Source organism: Octopus bimaculoides, chromosome 30 (assembly GCF_046866305.1).
Source record: "Octopus bimaculoides isolate indiv1 chromosome 30, ASM4686630v1, whole genome shotgun sequence".
NCBI lineage: Eukaryota > Metazoa > Mollusca > Cephalopoda > Octopoda > Octopodidae > Octopus > Octopus bimaculoides.
Window position 1 is genome coordinate 14027256 of NC_142957.1, and position 18268 is coordinate 14045523.

The 18268-nt window shown below is 38.1% G+C and overlaps 1 protein-coding gene across 3 annotated transcripts in view; it reads right to left on the minus strand.

The window, feature by feature from the left end:
- Window positions 1–2699: 2699 nt before the first annotated feature.
- LOC128251298 (uncharacterized) overlaps window positions 2700–18268 on the minus strand; it is a 142409-nt gene continuing 126840 nt past the window's right edge. For 2 of the 3 annotated variants that reach the window (XM_089345964.1, XM_089345963.1), the window contains exons 4-5: window positions 5595–5796; window positions 2700–4409 (exon numbers count right to left, since the gene is read on the minus strand). In XM_089345964.1, coding sequence (XP_089202090.1) covers window positions 3998–4409; window positions 5595–5796 — 614 coding nt within the window. In that variant the 3' untranslated portion in view covers window positions 2700–3997. The remainder of the gene's footprint in view (window positions 4410–5594; window positions 5797–18268) is intronic. The other variant, XM_089345966.1, reaches the window with a different exon arrangement.

The following is an 18268-nucleotide window of genomic DNA, read 5'->3' on the forward strand; positions in this document are numbered from 1 at the left end:
TTAACCATCATCATCATCATCATCATCATCATCATCATCACAAATGTCCTATCATAATTGTCAGAAACATCAACAGTTTTCATCATCATCATCAACATCATGACCATCACCACCAACATCATTGTTGTGTGATATATTTGTTGGCTTATTGTTCTTTTCCTTATTTTTTTTTGTATGTAATATATATATATATACATTTTTTTTTTTACAAAACTTTTGTTTAAGTAAACATCATCATCATCATCATCATCATCATCAAAACTAACGACCGCAAACAGGTAATCTGCTGCCCTTCTCACCTGCTTTTTTCATACCAGTCAATCATTTTTTTTTTTTTTTCTTTTTTTAAAGAAGCGTACCGGTATGAGTGTTTGTAAACCCTCTGTATGACGTAACAGCCCAAGCTGCAGCAACAGCCAGCCAGTCCTGAAACACAATATCACAAGAGTCATACTAACCTTGTTTACATTCATTTTAAAGCAAGTGGAGAATTCCCAGGAAAGGGAGAAAAATCATTATTTTTATTATTATCATTATTATTATTATTATTATTATTATTATTATTATTATTATTATTAAGGCAGCAAGCTGGTAGAATCGTCAGCACGTCCAGCGAATCATCTGTCTTTTTGTTCTGAGTTCAAGTTCTGCCAAGGTTGACTTTGCCTTCCATCCTTTCGGGGTTGCGAAATTGAGTACCAGTGAGACACTGGGGATGGGGGGGGGGGGCCCGATGTAATCGACCTGTTCACTCCCCCAGAATTTCAGGCCAGTAGAAGGGATTATTATTAAGGTGGTGAACTGTTAGAATCGTTAGCGTGCCGGGCGAAATGCTTAATGGTATTTCGTCTGCTATGTTCTGGGTTCAAATTCCGCCGAGGTCGACTTTGCCTTTCATCCTTTCGGGGTCGATGAATTAAGTACCAGTTACACACTGGGGTCAATATAATCGACTTAATCCCTTTGTCTGTCCTTGTTTGTCCCCTCTCTGTGTAGCCCCTTGTGGGCAGTAAAGAAATAGGTATTTCGTCTGTGTTAATGTTTCTGAGTTCAAATTCTGCCAAGGTCGACTTTGTCTTTCATCCTTTTGGGGGATTTCAGGCCTTGTGCCTCCAGTAGAAAGGTTTATTATTATTATTATTTCTAAGGGGGTACATTGGCAGAATCGTTAGTGTATCCGACAAAAATGCTTAGAAGTATTTCTTCCAGCTCTTTATGTTCCAAGTTCAAATCCTGCCAAGGTCAACATTGCCATTCATCCGTCTGGGGTTGATGAAATAAAGTACCAGTGAAGTATTATGGTTCGTGGGATCAAGTTGCTCTCTTTCCCCAAATTGCTAAAAAAAACAAAAAAGCTTTTTTTGCCAAAATTATTATTATTATTATTATTATTATTATTATTATAATTATTATTATTAATGTGGCAAGTTGGTAGAACAATCATCATGTTGGACCAAATGCTTAATGGCATGTCTCGTAGCTCTTTATGACCGGATTTCAAAATTTGATGAGGTCACCTCTGTCTTTCGTCCTTTAGGAGTTGGATTAACTAAATAGCAGTCGAGTAATTGGGCTGATGCAATCAACTCCGTGCCCTCCCCACTGCCAACCCTCAAAACTGCTGGCCTTAAGCCAAGAATTAGAGTGCTCGTTATTATCTTTAGATAATGAAGGACAGAGTCATTAGTGTCAGACAAATGCTTTGTAACTGTTTTTGGCTGTTTAACATTCCAAGTTCAAATCCAGTCCAAGATTGGGTTTTCTTTTTTTCATTGTCATGGTGTTGTGGGGCGCAGTCGATAAAACAGAGTACCAATCAAGTACAGAGATTGAAGGTATCGACTTATTCCCCTTACCAGAAAATTGCTGGCTTTGTGCCTAAATCAGAAAACAAATTTTTGTATTCCTGTGTCAGGAAAATTACTGAAATGCATGCATGCAAGAAAGGAGTGAAGAGCAGACCTGAGGTGACGGTATGGTTGGTTGGTTTTGTTTTGGCTTTTTTTTTTTCATCTTTTTTTTTTAGAATTGTATTTTTGTAATGTCTTTACAAAGAGGAAATTGGTTTTTTTTGTTTTTTTTTTAGCCTGCTTAGCATTGAGATTTCTCTAACGAAAAATAATGCTTAATTTATTCACATTGTTTTGAATTAATCAGGCATTATCTCAAAGCTTTGAGATTTCAATAATGGGATTGTGTATTTTTAGAACGACATTTTAGGGTAGGTGCGAGAGGCTGGATCTAGCCATTCTGAACATAAAACAAGCAGAATTTTTGGGGTCAGAATATGGCTGGTTTAAACAGTAAAAGGTTAAATATTCAAAGGGAAAATTGAAGAATTAGTCCAAGTGACTGTCTGTGCATATGAGACCTAATTCGTCCTCCATATATGTTTTTTAAGGATATATATATATATATATATATATATATATATATATATATATATATGTATATATATTATAAAGTTTTATATATTTTCTTCATCATTTTTTAATATCCGTCTTCCGCACTGCCAAGGATAGGATGGGTTTCATAGGATCCAACAGTCCAAGAACTGCATAGTGCTCCACCGTTTATTTGTATATATATATATATATATATATATATATATATATATATATACATATATATATATTTTCCTCATATATCTGTTTTCTATTTGTTTGGTACTTTTCTTCTTTGTTTCATTGCCTTTTCAATTTTTCTTTTAACATTTTAAAAAATATTTTTCACTCAAATTAAATTCACACTTTTTTCTTTTTTTTTTTTCATTTTCCAAAAATATTTTCAGTTTTTTTTTTTTTCTTTTAGGGGGTAACGTTTCTTTTCTGGCCCCCCATTTCTCAGTTGACTGTGTAGCAAAATAAACAAACAATTATTATTACTATTATTATTATTATTAGTTTTGAATCCTCATCAGTAGCAGCAGCAACTCGTTAATTAATTACCTTGATTTTCTTTTGTCTATGTATATATATAGATATATTTCTTCATCACTTCATTTGGTGCACCTCCCAATATTTCATTTATCGTCATCATCATCATCATCATCATCATCATCGTGTATGGCAAAAGTATGGGTGGTGGTACATATGCGAGTGCAGGGGGGAGGTGGGTGGAAGTAATTCCTTCCATACCCACCTCCACAGTCATTCTACACACACACATACATACATACAATTTTTACACCACCACCACCACCACCACCACCATCATCATCATCATCATCTTAGCTGAGTAGCAGGTGCAGTGGTGGTTGTGGTGGTGGTGGTAGTGTTGTTACGTGATGGCGGAGGTGGTGCTGTGAGTAGCGGGAGGGGAGATAATGACAGCAGTGGTGGTGTGAATGCATGTGGTGGTTGTTGTTGTCAGGGGTGGTGGTGGGGGTACTAGCGTATGGGTGGGAATAGTGGTGGCGGTGGGAGTGAATGATGGTAGGAGTGTGTGATATATATATTTGTACACATACCTTTCATTCTTTTACTTGTTTCAGTCATTTGAATGCGGCCATGCTGGAGCACCGCTTTCAAGGGTACTTATTCTCCTTTGCTGAGCCACTAAGTTACAGGGACATAAACACACCAACACCGGTTGTCAAGTGGTGGTGGGGCAGACAAACAAAGACACACACACACACACACACATATATATATATATATATATATATATACAGCAGGCTTCTTTCAGTTTCCATCTACTAAATCCACTCTGAAGGCTTTGGTCAGCCTAAGGCTATAGTAGAAGACACTTGCCCAAAGTGCCACGCAGTGGGACTGAACTCAGAACCATGTGGTTGGAAAAGAAGCTCCTTGCCATGCAGCCACGCCTGTTTATGTATGTGTGTGGGGGTTGAGAGTAAAAAGAGTGTGTAATTATAAACCAAACAAAAAAAAATTGTATAGCCACCTCCAACAAAAAAAAAGTATAGCCACCTCCAACAGGATTCCACCACCTCCGTGCCACCATCACTGCCACTCACACACTGCTCCACCTCTGTTCAGTTTATGCTGGTGTCATCTTTATCGATGATACCAAATTTACGTCCCAACCAACGACACTTGGCCTTCACATCCTCCTGCACCAGGTTAAAGCACATTGCAATCAACGACAGACCGATGACCAAGTAGAGAGCACACAGCACAAGCTTCTCCTGCTGGGACCAAGACTTGATGTCGGTACCTGGCACGATGTCGCCGAAGCCGATCGTGCTTAGCGTGATGAAGCAGAAGTACGATCCGGTCAGGTAGTCCCATTTCTCCCACAGCGAGAACAGAAGGGCCCCTGCGAATATGTAGGCGGCGATCAGTAGGATGCAGAGCGAGGTCGGCACCTGTACCACCTCGTTGCTCTTCTCCACTTTGCGTTCGGTCACTTCACAGTTGCAGAATTCCGGGTCGTGAAAATGTCTTCTGAAACAAGACAAAAGGAAGAATGTCAACAAGGCACATTGCAACAAACGCAACACAAATTAATGCACACTGCAACACACACACACACACATGCAGCATGTGCAGGACAGACACAGGTCACAAGTACACGTCTTAGCTGAGTATCAGGTGCAGTGGTGGTATGAGTGAATGTGGTGGTGGTGGTAGTGGTTGTCATCGTCATCGTCGTCAGGGGTGGTGACAGTGAGGACACTAATGTAGGGGTGGGAACAGGGGCACTCCATTGGTTACGACGACGAGGGTTCCAGCCAATCTGATCAACAGAACAGATTGCTTGTGAAATTAATGTGCAAGCGGCTGAGTACTCCACAGACATGCATGCATTCAGCACAGTTGTCAAGGAGATTCAGTGTGACACAGTATGGGACAAGGCTGGCCCCTTTGAATTACAGGTGCAACTCATTTTGACCAGGTGAGTGGATTGGAGCTACTGGCAGTCTATTGGTTACGATGATAAGGGTTCCAGTTGATCGGCTCAGTGGAATAGCCTGCTTGTTAAATTAACACACAAGTGGCTCAATGCTCCATAGACATGCAAACCTTCATCAATTTTCCAAGAGAAAAGGAAGACAGAGGAAAAAAAAAAATCGCCAACGATTCACATGTGGTTACATTGTATGCATATATATATATATGCATACAAACACACACACACACACACACACACATATATATATATATGTATATATAGTAGCAAAGTCAATATAAAAATGTACGGTGAACTTGCTGAGAGGAGCAGAAAATCCCACATTTCAAACAGTGTCCTTCTGCAAGGAAATATTCTAAGGAGAGAAATTAACAAGACAGCAGAATTTTACATCGTCTAAGATGAAAAAAAAAAAAACCAAACTATCTGCAATGAAGAATATAAAAAAACTCTGCTCTCTCTCTCTCCCATTAACCTCTCTCCTTTCAACTTTTTCTCCTGAAGGAGGATTGTGTCCAAAACATTGGATTTTCCACTCACCATGGCAACTATGCCCGACCAATTTTTACTCCCAAAATGATGAGACAAAATGATGATGCAATACTTGAACATAATGGTTTCAAACAGGTAGAGAGAAAATAACAAGGAATCCGAGATTCCCTATTTTGCCCCACCCACTGCCCCCTATACATATCTATATAAGAAAGAGATAACGATACCTTCTTCTTCTGCCGTATCGTCGAGGTTTAAATAGGAGACAACATAAGCCACAACATATTTTCCCATAGAGGATCCGGAAGCCATCAGCCATCAAATTTCCTATGTTCGTTAGACACAGCAACGTCAACGGGATGCCAAGCACAGCGTAGAATATTGTGACGATACGTCCATATGGAGTTTTCGGGGCCACGTGACCATAACCTGTAATGAGAGAGAGAGGGGAGAGAAGAGGAGAGGTGTCAGTGCCTTGAGAAACAAGTGTGTGTATAAATTCAAATTACGACAAACGTAAATAAACAAACGAAGTTTGCTTTTAGAAGCGTTGAGATGTCTTTTAGAAAGTTAAAGAAATGATTTTTTAAAATTCTCAATCGCAGAATAATGCTAATAATATAGCCTGAACAGGATAAACTATCCCTATTTTGCAGAGAAAAGTGTAGGTGGTTAGCTGTGGACTCGAACTCACATCCCCGTGATTACATGTCACGATGCTTTGACCGATTAAGCTAAACTACCCACTACAAATTCCTCTGCAAATTAAGATATATAAATCTCGCTTTATGAGACGCTCTCATATGTTAAATTCAAATTACGACAAATATAAATAAACAAACGAAGTTTGCTTTTAGAAACGTTGAGATGTCTTTTTAGAAAGTTAAAGAAGTGATTTTAAATTCTCAATCGCAGAATAATGCTAATAATATGGCCTGAACAGGATAAACTATCCCTATTTTGCAGAGAAAAGTGTAGGCGGCTAGCTGTGGACTCGAACTCACATCCCCGTGATTACATGTCACGATGCTTTGACCGATTAAGCTAAGCTACCCACTACAAATTCCTCCATTTACTTGTTTCAGTCATTTTGACTGTGGCCATACTCCACTGTTATTACTGAGGGCCTCCTCCAATATGTGGTGCTTGGTGAAGAATGGAGTCTGATGTAGCTACCCTCATTTGCACCTCTTTGCCGTGAGGTAGGTTCATCTGGGACTCTCGACAGGAAGAGGTCCAGCTTTGATTTAAAAACCCCTACATCTACTCTGTACAAGTTCCTCAGGCTCTTTGGGAGAATATTAAAAAGCTGTGGGCCCCTGAAACCCAAACTGTTGCAGTAACTGGTTCTGAAGAGTGATGGCATTGCAGGGATCTTTAACCCTTTAGTGTTTCAACCGGCCATATCTGGCCAAAATATTCTACATGTTTTATATTCAAATGGGCTATATCTAGCCTCTCACACTTAACCTACATTGACATTTTAAAAATAAGCAATCACATCATTGAAACCTCAAAGCTATAAGATAATGCATGATTAATTAAAAACAATTTGAGTGAAAAATTATTACATTTAACTGAGTAATCTGAATGCTAAAGGGTTAACAACAATTGTTTCGCAGCTTAATAAACATGTCTGAACAATTTATTGTATTATATATTATTATAAATAGATTATTTACATGTCTGAAATGCAACAAAGACCTGACAAAATATATATATATATATATATATATATATATATATATATATATATATGTATGTGTGTGTGTGTGTGTGTGTGTGTGTGTGTGTATTGTGGTGAATGCACATGGCTAAAATGACCGAACCATGTTTGGACATGTGACCAGCATATAAAAACCAATGACTTCAGGGTTTCTGATACCATTTCCACAGAGACGTAAATATATTTAGTCGAGAAAATGGTGATGGCGCCAAGGTGTTTGTCTGATGAGCAATGAAGGAAATGGGGTGGATAGGTGCGCGCATGTGTGTGTGTGTGTGTGTGTATATATACATACACACACACGTATATATGTATATCTATTTCTGTGTGTGCACATATATATATATATATATATATATATATATATACATACATATATACATACATATATACATACACACTCATTGCTGTAATACATGGACATATGTATATGTATATATATACATTTAAACACACACACACACACACATAAATATAATGTATACATATATGTACCTCTACAAATAAATACATACAGATTTCATGTGTATGCACACATTTGTAAGAGATATATGAATATACATGTATATGTATATATGTGTGTATATATATATATATATATAAACAAACATACAGATTGTTTTGTGTATACACACACGCACATATGCGCCCGCTTACAGATGTATACATAGACTATATCACATACACACACAGACAGACACACACACCTACACATACACACACCTGTGTACTATAAATTAGCCAGTTTATATATAAACAGTCTCATTGCAGCCAGCAAATGACAAACAGTCAGTAGTTATGGAAAATCAGAAAGCAAAGTAATTGCGTCTACATGAATGCATGTGTGTGTGTATACACATTTACATGTGTGTACACATACACACACACAAACATACATATATATATATATATATATATATATGTTCAGATGTAAACATGTATACACTCACACACACACACACATACATATATATATATATATATATATATATATGTATCATGTACAAATCATACACGCAAACAAATATATATTTATGTACACACACACACACATACATATAAAGACACACACACACACATCTGTATTTCTATATATGTTCAGATATACACATATGTATGCATACATGTCGACAAACATACATATATCACACACATACACCAACCACAGACACATGTATACACACTCATACATGCATGTATACATAAGCTCGGCTATACATTTACATATACACGCATGCAAACAAAGAGACACATATATGTGCACACAAATAAAGTCATGACACACACACACAAACATATATATATATATATATATATATATATATATATATATTCATTAGAAATGCAGAGACGCCTATAATAGGACATCTACTCGCTAGAAATAGCAGCAAAATTCTGCTGACGAAAGTCTGACCTTGTAAGATATAATCTTTATCTTACTAAAATTGACTTGAAACCATGGTACAGAATATAGATTGGTAAAAGTTTTTATTTTTCATTTCCTTTCGAAATTATCCCTAACTTTTGTGGTATGTAGTATTTTTGCTGCTATTTCTAGCGAGTAGATGTCCTATTATAGGCGTCTCTGCATTTCTAATGAATAATACATAGTCTATTGACTGTTTTTACTCTCGCTAGGCCACTGGTGGTAAATAAAATTTCTAAAATTTTCTTTGCCACCCTATAATTTATTAATATATATATATATATGTATATATATACATGCACACAAACATATACACAAACATACACACACATGCACATATGAACGCACACATGCAGTACATCACACATGCACACACCATATCACACATGTACACATACTGCATCACATGCACACACACATGTACAGACATACACATACACACATGGTCAACAGACGTTAAATGATGATGTATATTTCTCTGTGTGTGTATGCGGTGTGTGTAGATATATATAATGTATACACACACACATATACACATATATACATATATGTATGTATATATATATATATATACATATGTGTGTGTATATATATATATATATATATATATATATACACACACATATGAATACAGATTGATAAATATATTACATGACATATATAGATGTGTGTATACATCTATCTATCTATAAACAATCACACATACAACTATTGTATGCCATCAATCTTCACTTACACATACCACATTACCAGAATCATCCATCACTGAGGCGACAAGCAGCATCATCATCACCACCACCACCACCACCACCACCATTATAAGTATCATCATCATCGCCACCATCATCATCATTGCTACCATCTTTGACCTCAAAAGAATTTGAACCCAGAATGCAAACCAATGCTTCTAAATAACACGCGGTATTTTAATCCCGTACACCACAGACTGATACTACCCATCACAATCCACCCTCGAAATATCCCGTGGGACTTGTTTTCGCAGTCACTGAATATATGCTAGAAATAGCAGCCAAATCTAATCTGAAATCATGCTTTTACTGTCTTGTATGAAGGTCATGTTCTCAAGTGTAATGTAGAATGGCCAGGTAATTGGAAACGCAGAAGACCTGATCAATGAAATTATTTCAAGAGGAGTATGGAGTACCATAAAGTCAGAGGGTATGAGAGGTGAATGCTGAATGTATGGCTTCAACGACTACCTCTGAAGAGCACAGGGTTACATAATCGAACTGTTACCTAACACTCCGTTGAACCCCTGAGTGTGAAACCGATTGGTAAGATCAGCAGTGATGGATATATAATACTGCACACTTTGATATATATATATATATATACTGTCAGTAGTTCATATATCCAGAAGAGAAGCAGACTCAAAACCATATCATCATCATCATCATCATCGTTTAACGTCCGCTTTCCATGCTAGCATGGGTTGGACGATTTGACTGAGGACTGGTGCAACCGGATGGCTACACCAGGCTCCAATCTAATTTGGCAGAGTTTCTACAGCTGGATGCCCTTCCTAATGCCAACCACTCAGAGAGTGTAGTGGGTGCTTTTACGTGTCACCCGCACAAAAACGGCCACGCTCAAAATGGTGTCTTTTATGTGCCACCCGCACAAGAGCCAGTCCAGGGGCCCTGGCAATGATCTCGCTCGAAAGCCCTACAAGGCCAGTCAGGCGGTACTGGCAACGGTCACGCTCAGGATGGTACATCTTATATGCCACCCGCACAAGAGCCAGTCCAGGGGCATTGGCAACGATCTTACTTGGCTTGCCGGGTCTTCTCACGCACAGCACATTTCCAAAGGTCTCGGTCAAAACCATATATATATATATATATATATATAATAGTATTTTATAAGCTTAAAGCTTATAAGCAATCACCGTGCAATGAACTAACGAAAATAGTCTAATAACAGGACATATAAACCCTCAATGGAAAAAATAAGTTTTTTTCCATCGAGGGCTTATATGCTCCGTTACAGTTGCTTATAAGCTTTAATCTTATAAAGTACTCATCATCATCAGCATCATCGTTTAACATCCGCTTTCCATGCTGGCATGGGTTGGACGATTTGACTGAGGACTGGTGAACCAGATGGCTACACCAGGCTCCAATCTGATCTGGCAAATTTATTATTATTATTATTATTTACGGAATTGTAAATATTGATGCTGCTTACCAAAAGTCATCACAAATATATATATCCTTTGCTCACTATTTCATATAACACGTTATTGGAAAAACCTAAGTCTAAGAATTTTGCTACTGTGTTTTTTTTTTTGGGGGGGGGGGGGTTCCAACCTTTTGCTGTGGAACTTTAAACAGATGTAAACACATCTTGTTTTTCTCTTTGTACACACAGACACCTTTTATGAATGTCCATGCATATATTGTGTGTAATGTATGTATATATATATATATATACATATGTGTCTGTGTATTTAAATGTGTGTATATTTATATATGTGTATGTGTCAGTGTACATAAATGTGTGTGTGTGTATATATATATATATATATATATATATATATATATATATACATATGTCAGTATACAAAGATGTGTGTATTTATCTGTGTGTATATGTATCTACACATGTATGTGACAGTGTACATAGATGTGTGTGTGTGTATGTATTTGTGTGTGTGAGTTTGCATATATTGTGTACGAATGTTTGTATGCAAGCACGTATGCATATACATACATATGTACATATGTATGTACGTATATGTGTGTGTGTGTATGTATACATGTACTGGAGTGGTATGCATTTGTGTAAGTGAGTGTATGCGTGAGTTTGTGCATACATATTAAACTAGGTGCATATGTGTTGGCCTATGTCTACACATGCGCATATGTGAATGCATGCCTCTTCATACACATACACACACACACATAAAAAAATAATGGAGATCGTCCTGACATGTTTTATATACATGTGTGTGTGTGTGTGAGAGTATACGTGTGTGTGAGTGCGTGTATATATGTGAGTGTGTGCATATGGGTACCTGTGTGAGTGTGTGCATACGTTTGTCTGCAAGTGTGTGTGTGTGTGTGTGTGTGCGTCAGTCAACAGAACAACATCGTGTTATTTTCAACTCTCTAACCAAACAAATTTGTTGCCTAGCAACGGTTCTTATGACGTCAATCAGTTGATAGGGTCTGTTTGTAGCACTCATCTGTTTAACTTATGTGTTGTGTGTGTGTGTGTGTGTGTGTGTGTGCGTGTGTGTGTATATAAATATATATATACATACACATGGATATATATATATATATATATATATATATATATATATATACACACACACATACATGCACAAATATAGATACATTATAACATAGATACAATTTATATATGTATACACATGCATATATTATGTATTTATATTTACATATCTATGCGTGTAAATTATATATTTACACACACACACGCACTCATACACACACATACACATATATATATATACACACACACACACATAAATATATATATATATTTACATATATGCATACACATATACATACATACATACATACAAATAGATACATTATACATATATATTCATTACGTATGTATATTTACATATCCATGGGTGTAAATTATATATATATATCTACTTTCTTTCATATGTATCCACACACACACATCTCTCTCTCTCTCTCTCTCTCTCTATATATATATATATATATATATATAGTAGAAAAGTTTGTATATATATATATATATATATATATATATATATATATATACATACACACACACACACACACACACACACACACACACACACACAGAGGCAGATGGTGGTGGAAGGGAGAAAGGTGGGGTGGGGGAGATTAGCAGCAGCTGGTATTACTTTCGCAATAAAACAAGCATATCGACGACGTCACGTGTAGCGGCATGAGGTATCTCCCGCGATGACGTCACGATAAATTTTCGGCTGAAGAGGAAAACACCCCATGCTCGCGCGCGCGCACATATATATACACACATATAAATACATACATATATATATATATATATATATATATATATATATATATATATATATATATATATATATAATACACAGACACATACATATATATATATATAGGTATATACATATGCACATCCACTACGTGAATCGCCAAAGGTATTCCTTATCTTTCGAACCTGCAGATTCAAAAGAGCAGCTATATCTTCTCAGATCACACAGTACCATTCTAAATAAGGAAGGTCACTCTAGATAACGTAGCCTTTAGTATGCAAAACAAACAAAAAACAAACACAAAAAGGTCACGACTGGATCACCATTGATCATAGGTGTGTTCAAACAGCGCTGACCTTGGGTTAAATAACGACACCAAAAACCGCAAGCGTTCGTTTAAGGGTCAAGCAAAGAAACTCTTTCGTGATCCTTGGATCTGTTAGAAATAGCAGCGAAATTTCCTTCAAACCACAGCTGAGTGAGTTTCAATAAGAAAGAAAGACATTGGATAATGTAATTCTAGATACACTATGGCAGAATAAAAAGGCAGGATGGTCACACCTGGAACGCCTTTGATGGATCAAGGCTGACCCGGGGCTAAACAACGAATAAGGAAGGACATTAAATGAAGTGTTCTTAGATTGGCTTTGTCTGAATAAAAGACTGGATGGTCATAGGTGGAACGCCTTTGGTCCTGGGGCTAAACAACAACATCAGCAAGGAAGGACGCTTTAGATGATGTAGTCCTAGATACACGATGTCTCAATAGAAGACAGGATGGTCACAGCTGGAACGTCTTTGATCATAGGTCTGCTGGATCAGCACTGACCTTGGGCTAAACAACTACACACACACACACACGTAAGGGCTTCTTTCAGTTTCCATCTATAAAAATCCATTCAGAAGGCTATGGTCAACCTGAGGCTAGAAGAAGAAAAGACACATGCCCAAGGTGCCACACAAGGCGACTGAACCCAGAACCATGTGGTTTGGAAGCAAATTATTTTACCACACAGCCACGCCTGCACCTATATGAGTCCAGGACATTTACCCCCACCATGGACAATAGCCACCCCACCCCCCTGAGGACAACAGATGATGATTTAAAACTTATTAATATATTGGAGAAGGGGTAATTAATCAAGGAGGGTAATTGTCCTAGGGGGTAGTTGTCATCAGGGGGATTCTCCTAGGGGGGAGGGGGGTAACTGGCCTGATACAACCTAGATATATATGTAGATATGCGTGTGTGTGTATATAGATATATTTATATATATCGTGGCACTCCGTCGCTGACGACGTCGAGGATTCCAGTTAATCCAATCAACGGAACAGCCTGCTCGTGAAATTAACGTGCAAGTGGCTGAGCACTCCACAGACACGTGTACCCTTAACGTAGTTCTCGGGGGATATTCAGCGTGACACAGTGTGACAAGGCTGGCCCTTTGAATTACAGGTACAACAGAAACAGGAAGTAAGAGTGAGAGAAAGTTGTGGTGAAAGAGTACAGCAGGGTTCGCCACCACCCCCTGCCGGAGCCTCATGGAACTTTTAGGTGTTTTTCGCTCAATAAACACTCACAACGCCCGGTCTGGGAATCGAAACAGTGATCCTACAACCGCTAGTCTGCTGCCCTAACCACTGGGCCATTGCGCTTCTACTCTCTCTCTCTATATATACACACACACACACATACAACAGACCAACTTATCTGTATGTAATGCAGGTGTATATGCGAGTGTATATCAGTGTGAGCATATGTAACGTGTGCGTGTGTGTGTTATCCTCTGCATGTATGTATGTGTGTGAGTGAGTGCACGTATGTATGTGTGTGAGTGAGTGCACGTGTGTATGTGGATGTGTGTGCATGCATATGAGCATTGAGCATGTGTATGTTTGAATGCAAGTATGGTTATCTATAAGTGTGTTTATGTGTGTGTCTGTGCGTATGTGTGTGTGCATGCATGCACGTGTGTGTGCTTGTGTGTGCATGTGTGCGTTTGCGTATCTCTATTCCTACCAAAGAGGCCAGTAGAACACTATAAATAGAAATAGGCCATAAACAATGTGTTTTGGTTTTATCTTTATCATTTTTTTTTGTGTGTGTATGTGTGTATGTACGTATGTGTGTGTGTGTATTACTGGAAATGAAATCACAGCCCAAACATGGCCTGTAGTAGGCCACCTTCAGGTAAAGAGTGATAGAAGACTATGCACACGTGTGTGTATATGTGTGTGTATATATATATATATATACACACATACACATATACTATAATGTAAGAACTACAAACCATATATTAGGGTATGTTTTACTCGGTGCAAATGTTACCTGATATAGCTAGAACTCAATACTTGGTGTAGAGTAGAAAGAGGTTTAGAGTTGACTAGTTTCCTTTATAGAACACACCCATAATAAATAAATAGGTATATATATATATATATATATATATATATATATATATATACTGTTGTGTCTGGGGAGAGTCATTTACTTATCGTGCCTTAAAATTCAACACACTCACCGTTAAAATTTCCACTTATTATTTTTATTTTCCTAAAATTTTCCTAAAATTTCGTTAAAAGTGGAAATGTTACCGGTGAGTGTGTTAAATTTTAAGGCACGATAAGAAAATGACTCTCCCCAGACACAACAGAATATGCTTCAACACACAAACTCACATAAAGAATCCTGCAAACCAAATCCAAAAACGAAATATATATATATATATATATAAGTCACAATATATGAATTCAGTTAATCTAGTGGTATACATAAAAAGGCTCCTTAGTTTATCATTATACAAAACGTAGGATATATCGTATAGTGGAGGCACAATGGCCCAGTGGTTAGGGCAGCGGACTCGCAGTCATAGGATCGTGGTTTCGATTCCCAGACAGGGCGTTGTGAGTGTCTATTGAGCGAAGACACCTAAAGCTCCATGAAGCTCCGGCAGGGGATGGTGGCGAACCCTGCTGTACTCTTTCACCACAGCTTGTCACTCAACTGAGGCTATCTGTTTTCATGGATCAACTAAAATTTGCTTCTTTCACAGCTCAATATGAAACTGCTTACTCTTTTTGTGACTAAGAGAGGCTCATGCCTTTCATAGCTCAACTTGCACTTTCCTTCACTACGAGACATAAGTCTTTTGTCACTCAACTAACTGCTTTCATGGATCAGCTAACTGCATCATCGATCAGCTAACTGCTTTCATGGATCAGCTAACTGCTTTCATGGATCCGCTAACTGCTTTCATGGATCAGCTAACTGCTTTCATGGATCAGCTAACTGCTTTCATGGCTCACTCCTTTCATAGCTCAACTGAGACTTCCATCTTTCACAAATCCTCATGAGACTTGCTCTTTCTTTGATTAATAGAAGCTCATTTCTTTCATAGCACAAATGTGACTTGCTTCTTTTCTGACCCAACACAAAACATGCTCCTATCGTGGCTCATAGGAGCTCATGCTTCTGGCGACTCAACCAAAGTGTGCTTCTTCCAAGGCTCAGTACGACATCGCTGATCCTCTGGCTCAATAGCAGCCTACGATTTCTGCAACTCAGTAGAAGCCCACATCCTTCATAGCTCACTAGAAACTTGTTCCTTTCATGGCACAAGTAAGGATCACTCAATAACTGGTGGCTCAGTTGAGACTAGACACAGAAGCGGCACACCAACAGCTCCCCTGTTTCCACAGTACAGTGTTGCTCTGTTCTTGGCTTGCTACACACTCTCACAGTCGGAGGCTCTTGCAGACAATTGAAGTGTTCGTTGGTGGTATGAGATAAACATAGACCACTCAAAGATTTTACGATACCAACAATTAACAGGAAAATACGTTGAATTCTTCCAAGAATCCCATGTTTTTGTTTGTTTGTTCCATATCATTTTTATTGGTATGATGCATACACACACACACACACACATGCATGCGTATACATACATGTATTAATGTGCAAGTGTGTATATGTATGCGTGTTTTATTTATTTATTTATTTATTTATGTGTTTCAGCCAAGTGGCTGCGGTCATGCTGGTGCACCACCGTGTATGTATTTTTCTGAATTTGCTTTTAGCTGGAAATATACACACACACACACATATATGCAAACTATTATATATATATATATATATATATATATACACACACACACATATCTATATAAATATATACATACACACACGTATCTATACACATGTGCATGTGTGTGTGTGTATATAAATATATACATGCATACACAAACACATATATATACACATACAATATAGATATATATATATATATATATATATATACATACATACATACACATGTGTGTATATATACATACATGTGTGTGTACATCTATTTGCATGTGTACGTGTGTATATATATATATATATATATATATATATATATATACATACATACATACATGCATACATACATGCATACACACACATACATATGTACGCATACACACACATACATATGTACACACACACGCACACGCGCATATAATCACTTTATTCTCAGAATTTTTTACTCCTTAGCAACTCTGTTTCCTTTCTTTTTTTCTTTCTTTTTTCTTCCCTCAAGTGAGCAGCAGATGAATGGAATAAATGATATGGAGAGGTCCGGAGTTCCGTAAAGGTATCGCTGCTACACAGATAAAGCAACAACAAACAACAACGAACAACAACAACAACAGCAACAGCGTTAAGAAATTAAAATGTATAAAAGACAAATAAAACAACTAAAAAAAAAAATAATGTGCATTTGCTGTTGTTGGTAGACGCTGTGTTGGTGGTGGTGGTGGTGGTGGTGGTGGTGGGGATGATGAACGAGAGCAAGGGTTGGCAGCGGTGGCGGCAGCGGCGGCGGGCGATTGATATCAGTTTCAGAAAGACGTAAGGCAAGACGAGGGCAGTGGGTGGGGTGGGGTGGGGTGGGTGGGGGGTTGGCAGGGAAAAGTAAACAAATAAACACAAATATCAAACAGATTAATAATAATAATGATAATGACGATGATGGTGATGGTGATAATGGCTTTCTTTTATAATAATTATAATGTTTAATAGCCATTATTATAATGGTTTCTGAATCAGGCAGAAAGCCAGCACTTTTGTGGAGGGAACAGATTAAGGCGATGCCATTGACCCCCCCTCCCTCCCTCCCTAGTACTCGAGTGGTACTTTATTAAAATCAACCCACCCTCACCACCGCCAACACCACCACCACACATGCACAAGGATGAGCGAAGGCATGTGGCCAAGCGGTTAGGGTGTTCCACTCATGATTGTGAGGTTGCAGGTTCGATACCTAGACCAGGTAGTGCATTGTTGATTCATGAGCAAACGGGCCATTTCATATTGCCCTCAGTCCACTCGGCCGCAAATGCATGACCCTACAACTGACAGGCCCCTCTGTTAAAGGGGGGGGATGTTATGGTCTTGACCACTTATAAGCCATGGGAGCTGGGCAACTGGCCCCATGAGAGCTAGGATTTCAGACAGTGGCGTATAGAGGTTGTTGATGATGATGATGATGATGAAGAATTTTGCTTCCCAACCGCACGGTTCTGGGTTCAGACGAAGGGCAAAAATATGTTCAGTTGTAGATCTGTTTGGCATGAATCTCACTCGTTGTGGGCAGCATGTTTCTAATGTTGGGAAGAGCACAGCTGAGGAGGACCTTGGTGAAGAACTTGCTCGGGTTGGAGAAGAGGGTGATGCCCCTGTGGCTGCTGGGAAGGGGTCTTG